Here is an 18,042-nt window from a genome sequence, read left to right on the forward strand (position 1 = left end):
TTTATTATTGGAAGGGGCGCCACTGATCTTGAACCCACTAAGGGCGGCCAAGTAATACCCACCCCGACCCCTGCACAGCCGAAAGCAGGCCAAAAATAGAGCCCTGGACGGTTCTATCCCGGCTATACTACACTCCCCGAGGAAGGCGACCAAATAACGCCAGGAATTTGGCACCATTTGAGACGGCGATATGCCCCAGGTACGTAGGCAGTCCTCGATCACGGGATGAAGCGGGAACCGCAACCCCGCCTCAAGAGCACCCACCGTCAACCCGAACCCCTAGGGGAACTGGTCATACGGCCGTTGATCCGGACGAGGGGCTGACAGGCTATAACTCTCCGGGATACAGTAGCGAACCCGAAGCTCCCCCAAAAACTCCTCCGTCACCACTGACTCTACGTCATGCCACAGCTTTAGGCTCGCAAGCAGGGCATAACTCCCCCCCACTTCTAGGGGTACGTCCCCGGAGACAAATGCTTAACCCCGGGGCCCTCGGAAGAGGAGGAAGAAGAGGAGGAAGAGGAAGAGGAAGAAGACGAGGAAGGCGGAGACATCCTAACCTCAAGGCGGTAGGGAAAGGCCTGAGTCGAGGGACAGAGCAAACAAGGAGCAGCGGCGGCTAGACAGAATGACGGCAACCACGCGAGAACAAGGGAAACCCCTCTGGGGGGAGCTTATATAAAATAAGCCGAGGGCGACGGTCGAGCTTCCCGAGGAAGGAAAAGCAAATCGCGGCCCTCGAAGCCAGCAGCGCGCCTCAGAACCCCAGATTGATCGATTTCAGAGAGGAACACCTGATCCCCAAGGGCTGCGCCACCCCTCCTCGGAGCGCCACGTGGCGCGCAGCGCCGCACACCCCACCGCCACAACTTAATAAAGTCCGCGCTCCTGCCTTTGGAAGACAGCAAGGCAGAGGGTCTCCCAAGTACAATGGGGGCCTGCGTCATAAGCACAGCGCCAACGCGAGGCCACGCGCGACTCGCCGGTTCAAACACATCCCGAGCCGCTCCAGTTCGTCTCCCGACTTGCGGCTCGACGATCCAGTCATATTACGAGTCACTCCAGTTTAGTCCCCGACTTGCGACTCGTCGGTTCAAACACATCCCGAGCCTCTCCAGTTCGTCTCCCGACTTGCGGCTTAGCGATCCAGTCATACTATGAGTCGCTCCAGTTCGGTCCCTAACTTGCGACTCGTTGGTTCAAACACATCCGGAGCCTCTCCAGTTTGTCTCCCGACTTGCGGCTCGGCGATCCAGTCATATTACGAGTCGCTCGAGTTAGGTCCCCGACTTGCGACTCATCGGTTCAAACACATCCCGAGCCGCTCCAGTTCGTCTCCCGACTTGCGGCTCGGCGATCCAGTCATATTACGAGTCGCTCCAGTTCAGTCCCCGACTTGCGACTCGTCGGTTCAAACACATCCCGAGCCTCTCCAGTTCGTCTCCCGACTTGCGGCTCGGCGATCCAGTCATATTACGAGTCGCTCCAGTTCAGTCCCCGACTTGCGACTCGTCGGTTCGAACACACCCCGAGCCGTTCCAGTTCGTCTCCCGACTTGCGGCTCAGCGATCCAGTCATATTACGAATCGCTCTAGTTCGGTCCCCGACTCGCGACTCTCCGGTTCAAACGTACCCCAAGCCGCTCCAGTTCTTGCGGCTCGGCATTTCAAACATTACACGAGGACGAACAACATCAGTACTTCATACAAAAATCCCCTTCACATCCACTAATTGGGGGATCGGAGGGGTCGGGCCGAAACAACGGTCCGACCTTTGTGCAGGTACACGGCGACCACTCCACCCCGACGCTGTGGCCAGCCATCTCTCCAGATAACTCCCCGATCGGACTGTCGCGAGCGCTTCCCCAGAAGACGTCGAGGAGCGCCGCTTACGATCCCCGACATCCGGACCCCTGAACCGAGCCGTACAATCCCCGAGGTTGCGGCTAGAAAGAGGTGCGGACCGCATCAGCTACCATCGATCTTCTTTGACACAACCGCACACCATTTTGACAATGGATTTCATATGTTTTCAAGACACCACCACATACTAACATCACAAAGACAAACGACATTACTAACCTAACCTTAAGCTTTATAAAACTAGCATTGTCTGTTTCTATTAGTTACTAATTCACACGTAAATAACTCAGAATTATTTATGTTCATCTCATTTCTTGACGCCATTGTGTTGAACGCCATCACGACTTCCATCTTCTTTGCTCTTTCTTTTATGACAGTTCAAAGAGAGAGTAGATTGTGAGAGCTAAGACCATCCTAATTCCATGCACTTGTTGAATTGACTTGTGTGGCACGGCAGCCAAGTGACCGAGTGGGGCCGAGTGGTCGAGGCGCGCGGGCTGGAATTTTATATTAAAAGATAGATCGACGCATAAGCTCAGGTTCTTCTAAACGGAATTTTATATTAAAAGATAGATATATTGCAAAGTCACGTGATTCGATATTATTTATTTATATTCACGAGCAGAATATTTTTTTTTATTAATTTAAAATCAATATATTTCCTTTTCCGAAAGAAAACAAGCATGCGTAGGAAGATTCACTAATACCACAAGCTTTATTTTTATTATAGAATAAACCATGCACGAGGTAAACCTCATGACGTCATTAATGTATTATAGAATTTATTCTCGAGCGATGTCCAACCACTGCATCTAAGAGTATCTTAATTGGCTTGTACTAAGCGTTGTCCATTTTCTTGAGCGATGTCCAACCACTGCTGCTGCTGAAGCCAGCCCACGGTCGTCTTGCTAAGCTGCACGGCCTGGGCAAGAATGTAATCAGCGATGGGCGGCTTCGATCCGAACAGTGCGTTGGCGGTGGTGACGAGACCCGGGCTCTGGCTGCCAAAGGTAGCGAACGCCACCGCATCGGTGTCCCCGATGTTCAACTGGAAGTGTATGAGGCCCCTGGGGAACACAAACGCGTCGCCCTTCTGCAGCTTCTTAGCGTAGAGAAGGTTGCCGTTTTCCGTGTTGGAGGTGACGAAGCCGGCGTAGAGCGTTCCTTCCGCCACATGCAGTATCTCCGACGATCGTGGATGCGAGTGAGGAGGGTTGAGACCGAAGGGCGCGTAGTCGATGCGAGACATGGCGACGCCAAGGGAATTGAGGCCTGGGAGTCGTTCCACGTTGACGAGAGTGATGTTTGCGCCAAGCTCGTTGGCGGTGCTCGCGGGCTTGTCTAAGCCGGTGAAGTAGAAGTCATCTGCCGTGACATCCTTAGCTTTCTTGCAGGCGAATCCGTTCACAAACACTGCAGCGTGCACGATGAACAGGCTTTAGCAACTTGAGCAAGTACACACACGAGGACCTAGCTAGCTACGAGGATAACGATGCCTACCGTTGGAGTCGTAGTCAGCAACGCAAAAGTCTTGGAGAGGACTCGGATCAAATGCCAATGCATGAGAGGAAGCCAGGGCAAGAAGAGCAGCGATGAGGGTGATCCTAGCAGCCATCTGCACTCTCTTCGAACAAGCAAGATGAAATGATGCAAGTTTCTTTGTGACTGGCCTCAGGAATCGGGATGTATATATAGAAGGCCCCGAGGTAGTGTTCAATTGTGAACTGGTCGATAGAGTATGTATTCTACACGGCAGTGTGCTGACTAATTCAGCTGATGACGACCTCGACTGCCAATGACAACTCCCTCAGTTCCAACCTAGATCTACCACTAACCTCAGGTTCATGAAAGTTTTGGTTGGATAATATGTCATTTTGGTGCATCCAACATCGACCCTTCTGCCCCGTCAGTATCACGTTCTTGACATCTTTATATATTGGTTGCAATGATCAGTTAGTAGCCAATGAAATTTTATCAGCCAATGCTTCTACACTACCAAACTTTAGTATGTAATCGTGGAATCATAACTGAGGATATGAGGAAGAAGTTGAGAGCAATTTGTCTTGCTTCATTTTATGCGCTAAACTCCACTGCGGCAGCCGAATGCCTTGACTCCTTGTTCACTTGTCGACCAAGGAACTTTGAATACTGAAACTTCTTCAACGTATGCTTCTGCATGGAAATTTTAGTTCCTTCTGTCAATAAAGAGACAAAACAAGAAAGCTTAAATGATTGAAACGCGAAAACGATCGGATATCATATTCTAATTTGAGCCCTTTCTTTCTTGTGCGTAAACGTCAAGTAATTTAAGTAAACGAAAACCTTCTGATATCGTATTCTAATTTGATAGGTCCGAGCGAGCCATTGGTTGGCAAGGACTTGAGCCCTTTCTTTCGTTCTTCTGCTCAGGTGCAAGATGTTTAGCGAATGCCCATTAATTTTCTTGGTTTTCGGATACCTATATATGCTCTTCCTTGCTGTATCCGTCAATCAACGTGAAGAGTATAAGATGAAACGTTCTAAACACAAAGATAAGAAGGCAATACAACAGATGAGACGTTGACGGTGGAATATTCGAAGAAGTATTCAATTCAGTACGTTCGATCATTTCCAAACGTGACTGTGATGCAATGAACCTATCCAGGTTTTGAGAAAGACATGAGACCGTCACCAGGCATTAACTAGGGGATTTAGGCATCGGTACTTGGCATGTTTTATTATTATTATCGCTTGAATCGCATCGAAATCTCGACTGACCTCTCATCTTGTCAAATCACAACAACAAGTAAAACAACGACTCTGAACGATCGCTGATATGCCATTTACTCACAAAGAGCCATTGACCATGTTGCACTGGATCACCCACTTACCTAGTGATCATCTCCGGGAAACTTCTCAGCCTTTCACCAAGCTCTCATCGAGACATAGAAGAAAGTAATACTTTGATGCGGATGCAGATGATCGTATGTGACGTTCAAGCTCTTCCAGCTCAGTATTTTATCTGATTGTTTGATAAACGTTATACACTTTCAACGCCGATCTCATCCCTAATAAACAAAAAGAACTCTCTGTATTATATCTCGGTTAAACAGCTGCACAAGGCATATAAGTCAACGATTGAGCTGACTGTAAATTTCTTTCGGTTGTCAAAATTACTACAATACGACGTGCATGAACCATCTCCACCTCCTCTTCCTCTTCTCACTCTATAATCTCTCAATCTCCCCAAAGGCTTCCTCCTCCTCTTAACGCCATCTCCTACTCTACCTCTAACCCCCTCCTCCTCCCACTCTATCTCCACCACCACCGTCTTGCTCTCTCACTTTGTCTAAAAATAATAATATATATATATATATTAATTTTAAATTAGTTTCATTTTGAGTGTTACTAGGTCAAATATTCGTTTTTTTTTTCTTTATGAAAACGAAAAAAAAGGAGAGAAATATGTATTCACTTGTAGTTGGTAGGTTGGACTGAATCTTTACCTCAATTTTGTCTGATGATGGAGTCCGGCTAGTCCCTGCTAATTAAGTTCTCGGCCGTCATCCCGGATGGCTGTCGACGACGATATTTTGACTAAGGCTACTCTAATTATTAGGTGACGAGAGCCAGGACGTACAGACTGAGGCTTTCAGAATTCTCAGGAGACTGCTGACCACCCTTTTGATTTTGCTGCGTGGCCAAGTTGCCAAGAAATTTCTCTTGGCCAATCATGCATGGTTCAGAAACCTGGACCTGCACGGTTCTAACCTTTTATGTATGCACGAGTTCCTTGTGCTCTAACATTCCTCATTCGCCAAGTACACACACAAAGAAGTAGCTAGCTACGAGGATAACCATGCCTACCATTGGAGTCGCAGTCAGCAACACAAAAGTGTTGGGGAGGACTCGGAACAGATGCCGACGCATGAGAGGAAGCCAGGGCAAGAAGAGCAGTTATGAGGATGACCCTAGCAGCCATCTGCACTCTCTTTCGAGAGCTGTCGTAAATTAAGATAGGAACAAGCAATAAGATTTGAGAATGGCCAGCTTCAGCAGCGGGGACGTATACATAGAAGGCTATTTGGTGAATTAGTCGATCGTGCATGTATTCTTCACGTTAAGATGCTGACCGGTTAAGTCGATAATGACTGATGGCAAACTGCGATAGTGAATTCGCCTTCACCACTAAATGTTCGTTTGGCAAGTCTCATAGTCCCACATCAGGAAAATCATGCTTGTTATCTCCTATTAGAACTATAAATAAGGGCTTGGGTTTTGAAGTCAGATGCAACACAAAAAAACCTAAGTATTTGCTTTGGGTTTAAGTCCACACTCAGTTAAATAGTTTAGGCTTCTTGATTGAGTTTTTTTTGTTTAGTATTTTTTGGTGTTTTATGGCCTAGGAACATCTTCCTAATTTTATGGGGCATAAACAAGGTGTGCGTGAACCCCCCCCATATTTTGGCACATTAAGCATGATAAATCATGGTATCGTTGAATATGACGATGCAAGAATCAGGACGCATAAACACATGCAGTAGTAGTGGCATGTTTCTTTGGTCGTATACATTGCAAGCTCATCATCTCATCCAAGTGCCACAAAAGTAAAACGACGACTTTGACCGATTCCCGATGAGATTTAGCCGAGAATATAGCTAAGCATATATCCTCAGAAGAAGAAGAAGACTGCTGATCATCTTCCCTTGCAAGCCCAAGTTTGCTACCAAACATGAGTGAGTCACTTTGAACACACTTGCGGGCATGCAAGCGATGTTGTTTATCGAAAATTCTGGCTTCCATAGAAAAATCATTAATCTCGTGCAACTCCACATCAGATATGACAGGCGATACTAGTGTATGCAATGCAACGATGTCATGCTGTTTATCCAAAATTCTAGCCAGTAATGCGTTGCTCTTTCATAGATACATCATTAGTGTTGTGCAACTCCACATCAGATACGAAAGGCAATACTACTGCTAGCTCGAAGATGCAGGCAGTCTCTCCTTCCTTCCTTCTAAAGGAGACTTGTTTATTCATAACATAAATCACACATAACGTACTTGGAGTAATTACAATCATTTATTATGCAAGCATATATATATATATATATATACATACTCGACTCGACCATACGTGAGTATTTTGTTGGACTGTATGCATCTTAAGAAGCGGTACCACACCCTAAGCTTCTTGAGCGATGTCCACCCACTGCTGCTTCTGAAGCCAGTCCACGGTGGTCTTGTCAAGTTGGACGGCCTGGGCAAGAATGTAATCGGGGATGGACGGGTGCGATCCGAACAGTGCGTTGGCTACGGTGACGAGGCCAGGGCTCTGGCTGCCAAAAGAAGCGAACGCCACCGCGTCGGTGTCCCCGACATTGAACTGGAAGTGGATGAGGCCCTGCGGGAACACGAACGCGTCGCCCTTCTTCAGCTTCTTCGCGAAGAGAAGGTTGCCCTGTTGGTTGTTGGACGTGACGAAGCCTGCGTAGAGCGTCCCTTCCGCCACATGCAGTATCTCCGACGAGTGTGGGTGCGAGTGAGGAGGGTTGAGACCGAAGGGCGCGTAGTCGATGCGAGACATGGCGACGCCAAGGGTGTTGAGGCCCGGGAGTCGGGCCGCGTTGACGAGAGTGATGTTTGCGCCGAGCCGGTTGGCGGTGCTTGCGGTCTGGTCTAAGCCGGTGAAGTAGAAGTCATCCGCCGTGGCATCCTTAGGATTCTTGCAGGCGAATCCGTTCACAAACACTGCAGCATGCATGACGAACAAGCTTTAGCAACTTGAGCAAGTACATACACAAAGACCTAGCGAGCTACGAGGACAACCACGCCGACCATTGGAGTCGTAGTCGGCAACGCAAAAGTCTTGGAGAGGACTCGGATCAGATGCCCATGCAAGCGAGGAAACCAGGGCAAGAAGAGCAGTAATGAGGATGATCCTAGCAGCCATCTATCTGCCCACAACTGTCGTCAAAGATTAATGAAGGAGTAAGATGAGTTTGAGAATGGCTAGCTAGAGGAGAGGGGATGCATATATATAGAAGGCTACCACCACGAACACTTGGGTTTGGTTAACCAGTTGATGGTGTATGTATTCCCCACGTTATGATATGATTCCGACTAGTTTTGTTGATAAAGACTGATGGCAAGCTGGCAAGACTGAATCAGCTTTCACCGCTAAATAATGCTAAAAAGGAAACCATCAAAATTCATTTTCGAAGCATCCACGAGAAGGGAGTATGCATGGATGGGATCCTGCCATCGTAAGTTGGTTTGAATTTGGCGTTTTTTCTTATCAGGATAAGAAGCTGCGAGCAATTTGTGTTGCTTATCCTCTGCACCAGACTCTACTTCACCAGCTTGGTAGCCTTATTAAGCTCTGACTCCCTTGTTTGCTCGACTTTCTTCGTTCCACGTCGCATGCTTCTGCGTGGAAGTGCATGCATTCTTCACGTTAAGATCCTCTCTCTTTCTTCGATCACCTCTCATCCTCCACGAGGAGACAAGCCCAGAATATAAATTTATATATATATATATATATTTACATCAGAAACATGGAACTCGTGGTATGAAGCCAATTCGCTGTCTTTCTTGTTGGTCACTTGGTTGCCGTGCCACACAAGTCAATTCAACAAGTGCATGGAATTAGGATGATCTTAGCTCTCACGATCTACTCTCTCTTGGAACTGTCATAAAAGAAAGAGCAAGGAAGATGGAAGTCGTGATGGCGTTCAACACAATGGCGTCAAGAAATGAGATGTACATAAATAATTCTATGAGTTATTTACGTGTGAATTAGTAACTGATAGAAACAGACAATGCTAGTTTTATAAAGCTTAAGGTTAGGTTAGTAATGTCGTTTGTCTTTGTGATGTTAGTATGTGGTGGTGTCTTGAAAACATATGAAATCCATTGTCAAAATGGTGTGCGGTTGATCATTTACGTGTCAAAGAAGATCGATGGTAGCCAAAGAACCAACCTATTTTTTGAGCCAACCCCCCAATGCTTCTATGCTACCAAACTTTAGTATGCAATCGTGGCATCATAATTGAGGGTACGAGGAAGAAGATGAGACCAATTTGCCTTGCTTTATTTTCTGCGCTAAACTCCACTGCGGCAGCCGAATGGAATGCCTTTGACTCCCTTATTACTTGTTGAGAAAGGAACTTGAATTCTGAAACTTCTTCGACGTGCTTCTGCATGGAAATTTTCGTTGCTTCTTTCATTAAAGAGACAAAACAAGAAAGCTTAAATGATCTGACATCTTATTCTAATTTGAGCCCTTTCTTTCTTTCTGCTCAAACGTATTCTAATTTGATACGTCCGAGTGATAGGATTTATTTTAATAGGTATAATTAGATAAAATGAAAAATAAGAATTCTAATCAAGTTTGTTATTTTCTATTGGAACAATAAATAAGGGCATGGGCTTTGAAACCAGAAGCACTATAAGAAAAACCTAATTGTTTGCTTTGAATTTATTTACTATTAAGTCAACACTTAGTTAAAATAGTTTGAGCTTATAGTTTTTCTTGTTTAGTAGTCTCATATGTTTTTATGGCCTATGAATATTTTCCTAAGACATTTGTAATTGTCTCTTTTATAGTAAGAATTTTGCTCCTTCGTCTTCTGTGGATGTAAGTCAATTGACCGAACCACGTATATCTGATTTTTTTATCTGATGATCGTTATGCGATATTCAAGCTCTTGCAGCTCAGTTCTTTATCTGATTGTTTGATAAACGTTATACACTTTCAACGCCGATCTCATCCCTAATAAACAAAAAGAACTCTCCGTATTAGATCTTGGTTAAACAGTTGCACAAGGCATACAAGTCAACGATTGAGCTGACGTGCATGAACAACGTGTGTTGAGGCTGACACCGAGTTCAACTTCGACGACATGAATCCCGAGTTCTAAGCATATTAGCTGTGGGAGTCGCACGTACGTCATCAGATAAGCACCGAGAAAAAGCTTCAGAAAAAAAAGTCTATACAGAATAAAACACAAACAAAACTGTTGATTAATAGTGTCGGAGTTCCTTATCGACATCAGTCCAACGTCAGACTATAAATCTTTAAATATCAAAATTGCTGATGAATAATGTTGGAGTACCATATCGACATCACTCATGATGATAGAGTAATCGTCATCATGACTGGTGTTGATGTTAACACTCGACAAGAGCCAGGACGTACAGACTGAGGCTCTCAGAATTCTCAGGTGACTGCTGACCACCCTTTTGATTTTGCCGCATGGCCCAGTTGCCAAGAAATTTCTCTTGGCCAAGCCTGCATGGTTCAGAAACCTGGACCTGCACGGTTCTAACCTCTTATGTATGCACGAGTTGCTTGTGCACTAACATTCCTCGTTCGCCAAGTACACACACAAAGACGTAGCTAGCTACGAGGATAACCATGCCTACCATTGGAGTCGCAGTCAGCAACGCAAAAGTATTGGAGAGGACTCGGAACAGATGCCGACGCATGAGAGGAAGCCAGGGCAAGAAGATAACTGATCTGCACTCTCTTTCGAGAGCTGTCGTAAATTAAGATTCGAACGAGCAATATGATTTGAGAATGGCCAGCTTTAGTAGCGGGGACGTATACATAGAAGGCTATTTGGTGAATTAGTCGATAGTGCATGTATTCTTCACGTTAAGATGCTGACCAGTTTAGTCGATAATGACTGATGGCAAGCTGCGGTAGTGAATCCGCCTTGACCACTAAATGTTAAGATCATATAGTCGTAGAATGACTGGCATTAAAATAAGTGTTTCTAATCCACTTCTTCCTTTTTCAATCAGTGTGTTATGGTCCACCTTCGAAGGTTTGCAATTGCTCCTTTTTCTCATTGTAGGATATAAACAACCTCAGCACGTCATCCAACATATGCAAAGGACAATACATAGTAGAAGTAATCATTCCATTTTAATGTAGATCTACATGATCTAGCTAATAATGTAGTACAACGAATCATTCTCGACACGTCGTTCAAGGATAAGGATGACATATAATTATTTTGCTTTGTTATACAAATATTAGATTGATGCTATTATATATCCTTTCTCTTTGGAGAAAAAAAAATCAAAATCATAATCTTTATATATGTGATTTAAATTAAAAGATGTGGATAGTAAATAAAATTTTATATTAGTACTTGTCACATTTACTAAAATGGTATTAAAGTAAAGCTGATATATTTTTACTCGGATGGTCTAGTATTTAAACAATAAAACTAAGTTAAATCACTAAAGTCGAATAAAACTAATAAATCAATTTATCAAAATGAGATAGACAATACCGAATCAGCTAAACTATGAATTGACTAATTGAGTATATGTGTGCACAATAAAATGAATACAAGCGATCATCGCGTATATTATAGGAAGAAGAATATTTATTTTGTGGATAAAAATTTACCCTCTCGAGAAATGATCAATAAGGTAAACAATATATTAGAAGTTAAACTTATGGGATTATTTATACTGTGCTATCACATGATTGAACTGAGCTGCACTACTTAAGCAGCACTGTCGAGCACTGGTTTGGTCGAGCAGCATCACTCGGACCTATGTTTGGCCGAGCAGCGGCTCGAACCTTGACTGAATCGAGCATCGACTTGCTGCATATGACTGAACTGAGTGCAGCATCACTTGGGCCCATGTTTGGCCGAGCAATTGCTCGAATCTTAACTGAACCGAGCAGCGATTTGCTGCATATGACTAAACAGAGCATCGACTTACTTCACATGACCGAATCGAGCCACGTTGCTCGAGCACTGGCTTGGTCGAGCAGCATCACACGGGCCCATGTTTGGCCGAGCAACCGCTCGACCATTGAATGAACTGAGCCGTGATTGATTGCATGGGACTAGTCGAGCAACACTGCTTGGGCACTGAGGACTGGACTGGCTGAGCAACGTAGTTCGAGCATTGAACGAACCGAACAGTGACTGATTGCACATGACTGGCTCAGCAACACTACTCGGGCACTAGGGACTGAATTGGCCGAGCAAAGTAGCTCGAGCATCGAATGAACGAAGCAGCGACTGATTGCACATGACTGGTCGAGCAACACCACTCGGGGCACTGGGGACTGGACTGGCTGAGCAACGTAGCTTGAGCATTGAACGGATTGAGCTTTGTCCCCCGAGTGTGGTCTTTTCTCTCTTGGCGAGTGGCCTACTTCTCTGTCGTTGGGCTCCTGCACACAGGTCGAGGTCGGGAGGGGGATTTCCCGACTCGACCCCTCCGAAGCTTAAGTTAGCTTTTGATGGAATGAGAGAGAGTTGAGTGTTCAAAGTCCTTCTCCTCTCGATTAGAGAGAGTTAGCTTTTATATCTACGAGGATGAGTTAGTTGTACGGGGTCAATTAACTGTGGTCGGCTCCTCGGGCAGCTGACTTTAGCTTCTGTACAAGCTCCAACCAAACTACATGGATCTGCGTCGTGCGATGCCGCCCCGAGCTTTCTGGCACGACTGTACTGTGATGATGTCATTCGTACGGAGGGGCGGCAAGCGGCTACCCACCACGTTTGTATTGTGCGGCAAATCATACTTAAGGTTCCACGTCTGTATCGTCATGTCTGCTTTCTTGATTCCACATGGGGAATGTCAAAATATGCCCTATCACCTTGCAAGCCCAAGTTTGCTATCAAACATGACTGAGTCACTTTGGAAACTTGCGGGCATGGAAGCAATGTTGTTTATGTAAAATTCTGGTTTTCATAGAAAAATCATTATCTTGTGCAACTCCACATCAGATATGACCGGCGATACTAGTGTATGCAATGCAACGAAGTCATGCTGTTTATCCAAAATTCTAGCCAGTAACGCGTTCCTCTTTCATAGATAAACCATTAGTCGTGTGCAACTCCACATCATTGCCAAGTTCTGATGCCTAAATCCCCCAGTTAATGCCTAGTGACGGTCTCAGGTATTTCTCCAAACCTGGATAGGTTCATTGCATCACAGTCACGGTTGGAAATGATCGGACGTTCTGAATTGACTACTTCGAATATTCGACCCTCAACGTCTCATCTGTTGTATTGCCATCTTATCTTAGCGCAAAAAAATAAACCAAGACAAATTGCTCTCGACTTCTTCCTCGTATCCTCGTCTTAGTAGCCAGAAGAAATTATGATGCCACGATTACATGGTAGTATAGAAGCATTGGCTTATATTTATTTCGTCGGGTTGATTCTTTGTGTGTCTTTAGTTGTGTCAATTGGCTATTAACCGGTCGTTGCTACCAAGACATAAAGATGTCAAGAAGGTGAGGCAACCAGGTAAGTGATACTACTGATGGGGCAGAAGGGTCGATGTTGGATGCTCCAAAATGACATATAGTCCAACCAAAACTTTCATGAACCTGAGGTTAGTGGTAAATCCAGGTTGGAACTGAGGGACTTGCCAAGGTCGTCATCGGCTGAATTAGTCAGCACACTGCCGTGCGGAACACATACTCTATCAACCAGTTCACGATTGAACACTATCTCGGGGGCTTCTATGTATACATCCCGATTCCCGAAGCCAGTCACAAAGAAACTTGCATCGTTTCATCTTGCTTGTTCGAAGAGAGTGCAGATGGCTGCTAGGATCATCCTCATTGCTGCTCTTCTTGCCCTGGCTTCCTCTCATGGATCGGCATTTGATCCGAGTCCTCTCCAAGACTTTTGCGTTGCCGACTACGACTCCAACGGTAGGCATCGTTATCCTCGTAGCTAGCAAGCTAGGTCCTCGTGTGTGTGTGTACTTGCTCGAGTTGCTAAAGCCTGTTCATCGTGCATGCTGCAGTGTTTGTGAACGGATTCGCCTGCAAGAATGCTAAGGCTGTCACGGCAGATGACTTCTACTTCACCGGCTTAGACAAGCCGGCGAGCACCGCCAACGAGTTGGGCGCAAATATCACACTCGTTGTATGACTCCCAAATATTTTTGCTCAGATAAATCCCTGATCATGATCATTCGGATTGAGAGATAAAGAGTTCTCCGGAATAATCCGATTAGAACGAGACTCGAGTAGAAACTGTATAGGTCTGACAGCACCATGCTCAGTATACGATCGTTGGGATATTTGATGGTTGAGAGACTATAGATACACGGTAACTGATGATAGATAGGTTAATGAATTGGATTCTCGTGTATCGTCTGGGGACTATGGCGTAACGGCCTAGTACGTCTGCAGTCGATAAGTCGAGTGAATTATTATGAAGATAATAATTCACTGAGCCAAAAGGAGTTCTGATAGGTATGACTTACGGCCAGCTTGATATTGGGCCTAGAGGGTCACACACATATGGTAGGTGTTGCAACGAGTAGAGGTTCGAATATGAGATATCCGCTGGACCCCCCTATCTTATTAGATATCCAATTAGTTGGATAGAAATCTAGTACCCAATATGGTAGGATCCATTATGGTTAAGTTGATAGGAGACATTTATAAATACGAAAGAACCAAAGGGCCATGAGCGGGCCATGAGCTGCTATCTCTTATTCTCCTATCTCCCTCTCTTTCTCATACTGTAACCCCTATTTGGTGCGTGTGGATAGCAAGAAGGGGTAGCCCCTTCTTGATTGCGTGGTGCACGCGAGAAAGAGATTTGGGCAACGATTTGATGAGCATATTCGCAGTTCATACTGTGTGGATCACTACTAGAAAGGAAGATAGTTGACCTTCTTTATTCTCTCACATATCTGCATGTTTTCATGGATATACGATCTCCCTAGATAACACATCTTTATTATACGCGTAGTTTTCGGTTTCGCGGGTTTTTGCGCATCAACTTGCATGACGATGAAACAATTTTTTTTGTAGGAAATTCTGGGATTTTTATTTTCTATTATTCCGTTGCACATGTGATGTCGTCTCAAATTTCTCAATAGTTGGCCGGGGAGTAGCAGCAATAGTGGTCGATGGTCGAGAAGCAAGCGTTCTTTCTTGGTCTAGAACGATTGGCGTGAGTGACTACCGGCTTCACCCCTTTTTCTTTTTTTTTTTCTTTTTTTGAGATGATGATAGCTACGGTAACACTACAACGAGAATACCGAGGATCACAACTCTGATACCAAATGATAAGACCTTAGGATTTTATCATAGAAGAAAGGAGAGAAAAGGGGATAATCCCTTCGACCTCCTAGGGTTTGTCAAAAAATTGAATAATATTTTATTGCTTGGTAAAAAGAAACAGATACATCCTCATTTATAGAGTTCCATCTAGAGACCACCAGGACTCTTAATAATAAATAAATATTAAATAAATCTCTATTCGATTAACTAAACAAACTCAATAAAATATTATTTAAAAGCTCAAAAGATACAAGGATGATCTGACTCTATCTAAAACCTTGTAAAATAATGAAAAACCTTGTTGGCGTCTTAAATTTTCAAAAGTGATTGAAACCAACTCCGAAAGTGAAATAGGTGCTCCGAAAAATCACCTCACTATGAAAACTCTAGGCTTCTGATTGTAATGGAGAATCCTAGTTTGTGTAATGGAAACCCACACTTGATGACTTATCTCACTGATTGTAAAATTGTACATAGAAAATTCTAACATATTTTATCCATATCAATTTTTCTTCTTGTGCCCAATTTGATGACTGGTCTTATAATCTTGATATTTTGATTCATACTAATGAGAAGGATTAAGTAAAAAAAAAAAAATTCCTTTCCTTATATAGAAAAAGCTTATACTTTTTCTATACAAGTAGTGAGAGAAAACAAAAAAGTTATTTGAGAAAAAGTATTATTCTTCAGAAAACCTGTAATAAGTTTCACATATCCGCACATAAGCACACACAACATATATATACATATATATATATATATATATATATATATATATATATATATATACATAATTTTGAAGATACGGTAGTGGGATACATGTCCCGTTTGGTTCACGTGCGACACCCATTAAACACACTATAAGCCTTAAACAGTAGAAGGGATGGGAATCCGAGGAGTTGCTAACAGTTTCAGATCAGTTTTCCTAGCTACAGTAAGTCCGTAGGTCTCGCTCATGTCCAGCTCCCGTGGTTTCCTGCCATCGGGCAGCTTCCAGTCGAAGTAGAGGAGGAGCTGCGCCAAGGATAGGTGTACGGTGGCGAGCCCAAACTCCATTCCAGGACATATCCTTCTTCCAGCACCGAACGGCAAGTACTCGAAGTTACCTCCTTTGAAATCAATGGGTTTGCTTTCAAACCTCTCCGGCCTGAAGCTCTCGGCCTCTTCCCAGTACTGTGGATCTCTGTTGATCGCCCATGCATTGACCAAGACTCGAGTGCCGGCTTCTATCTCGTAGCCGAGCACATCACACGTCTTCCTACACATTCTTGGTATCAACGTGGCAGGTGGGTGAAGCCTTAGTGTCTCCTTAACGATCGACTTGAGGTAGTTCAACTCCACGACGTCGGTCTCTCGAATCCTGTTCTTTCCCTTCAGCTCTTCCATCACCTCCGTCTGTGCTTTCTCCATTATCTTGGGGTTCTTCATTAGCTCCGACATGGCCCATTCGATCACTATGGATGAGTTCTCGGTCCCTCCGACTAACATGTCCTGTAGATAAGAGTCATCGAATCGGAAGAGTTAGATTATGGAACACTGGTTTCATGTACCTTGTGGACACTAACGACTACCACAGGAAGTAGCACTCACAAGGATCACAGCCTTTATTCCGTCCATGGTCATCGGAACTTGTAGTTCGGATTCGTCTTTAAGCCTCAGCAGCGCATCGATTATGTCCTCCTTCACTTCGGCTACTTGCCGACCTTTGTTCATCTTGGCCTTAACCTCATGCTCCTTAACTATGTCATCAAAGATCTTATCAAACCTCCGGCGTAGCCTGTGCAACTTGAACTTGGCACATGACAGGACGTGGAGGAGCTTCAGCGACGGAAACATGTCGACGGCATAGACCCTTCCGAGCACGTCGGTGAACTCCCTGGCGACCAAGATGAGCGTCTCCTGGTGCTTGTTTCGTGAGCCAATCGCCGCCCTGGATATGATGGCGTTGGACATTCTGCGGAGCTTCTCGCTCAGGTTGATCGGTTGTGTTGCCGTGGAGATGTCTCGGATCAAGTTAAGGGTCTCTTCCTCCCTGATGGAGGCGGAAGACTGGATGTGCTCGGTTCCGAGCAGCTCCGCGTGAAAGATGTTGCGCAGTTGCTTCCAGTAGGGGCCATAGGGGGAGAAGGCAACGTCGGAGCAACCGTAGCAGACGATCTGTCCTACGACGAGCTCCGGCCGCGCGGCGAAGTTGGGGTCTTGATTCTTCAAGATCTCTTGGGCGGCTTCCCGGGAGGAGGCCACCGCGAAGTTTACCTGGCCAATTCTGACAAGCATGAGAGGCCCGTAAGTGAGAGAGAGGTGGCGGAACGCGCGGAAATGAATTTGGCCGGCAAAGTGATGCATGCATCCGATGATGGGCAGCCTCCACGGACCAGGGGGAGGTCGCGGGTATTGGGATTCGGACTTGCTGAATTCTTTCTTGATGAACATGATCGAGAAGAGCATGGTGGCTACTACCATGGCGATGGAAGCCAAGAGAAGATGCTCCATGGAAATGACGCAAAAAGAAACTTGGCTATTCGCTTGTACGTTGGCCTTCGCCCGAAGCTCTAATATATATAGATGTACGCTTATGTTTGGCAGGCAACCCTCCACGTGCGGCACGTGCAAGTGCTGAATAAGACAGCAGGGTCAATAATATAAAATTTTATTTAGTATCCACCTTATTTAATTTAAATCACATATATAAAGATTTGATTTTTTTTTTCTCGAAAGAGAAAGGATATATAATAGCATCAATCTAATATTTGTATAACAAAGCAAAATAATTATATGTTATCCTTATCTTTGAACGATGTGTTGAAAATGATTTATTGTACTACATCATTTGCTAGATCATGTAGATCTACATAAAAATTGAATGATTACTTCTATTGTGTATTGTCCTTTGCATATGTTGGATGACGTGCTGAGGTTGTTTATATCCTACAAAGAGAAAAAGGAGCAATTGTCCTTTGCATATGTTGGACCATAACACACTGATTGAAAAAGGAAGAAGTGGATTAGAAACACTTATTTTAATGCCAGTCATTCTACAACTATATGATCTTAACATTTAGTGGTCAAGGCGGATTCACTACCGCAGCTTGCCATCAGTCATTATCGACTAAACTGGTCAGCATCTTA

General features: G+C 44.7%; 3 protein-coding genes across 5 annotated transcripts; all 3 read right to left on the reverse strand.

Moving 5' to 3' along the window:
- Positions 1–2,558: 2,558 nt before the first annotated feature.
- Positions 2,559–3,532, reverse strand: LOC135587072 (putative germin-like protein 2-1). Its single transcript, XM_065084465.1, has 2 exons — positions 3,363–3,532; positions 2,559–3,275 (listed from the first exon to the last, which is right to left on the reverse strand). Exons 1-2 carry the CDS (start codon positions 3,475–3,477, stop codon positions 2,686–2,688), a joined length of 705 nt encoding a protein of 234 aa, XP_064940537.1. The 5' UTR covers positions 3,478–3,532; the 3' UTR covers positions 2,559–2,685.
- Positions 3,533–6,833: 3,301 nt separating this feature from the next.
- On the reverse strand, positions 6,834–7,916 carry LOC108951265 (putative germin-like protein 2-1). Of its 3 annotated transcripts, none has more exons than XM_018818536.2 (2): positions 7,680–7,916; positions 6,834–7,592 (listed from the first exon to the last, which is right to left on the reverse strand). In XM_018818536.2, the coding sequence occupies exons 1-2, from the start codon at positions 7,792–7,794 to the stop codon at positions 7,027–7,029; spliced, it is 681 nt and encodes a 226-aa protein (XP_018674081.2). In that variant the 5' UTR covers positions 7,795–7,916; the 3' UTR covers positions 6,834–7,026. The 3 variants fall into 3 exon arrangements, with proteins under 3 accessions (XP_018674081.2, XP_064940899.1, XP_064940898.1); XM_065084827.1 differs by having other exon boundaries at positions 7,674–7,852; XM_065084826.1 differs by having other exon boundaries at positions 7,671–7,852.
- Positions 7,917–15,668: 7,752 nt separating this feature from the next.
- On the reverse strand, positions 15,669–17,539 carry LOC103999570 (premnaspirodiene oxygenase-like). The gene is made up of 2 exons (XM_009421356.3): positions 16,504–17,539; positions 15,669–16,404 (listed from the first exon to the last, which is right to left on the reverse strand). Exons 1-2 carry the CDS (start codon positions 17,404–17,406, stop codon positions 15,781–15,783), a joined length of 1,527 nt encoding a protein of 508 aa, XP_009419631.2. The 5' UTR covers positions 17,407–17,539; the 3' UTR covers positions 15,669–15,780.
- Between the last annotated feature and the right edge of the window lie 503 nt (positions 17,540–18,042).

The sequence above is a fragment of the Musa acuminata genome, chromosome BXJ1-9, assembly GCF_036884655.1.
Source record: "Musa acuminata AAA Group cultivar baxijiao chromosome BXJ1-9, Cavendish_Baxijiao_AAA, whole genome shotgun sequence".
Taxonomy (NCBI): domain Eukaryota; kingdom Viridiplantae; phylum Streptophyta; class Magnoliopsida; order Zingiberales; family Musaceae; genus Musa; species Musa acuminata.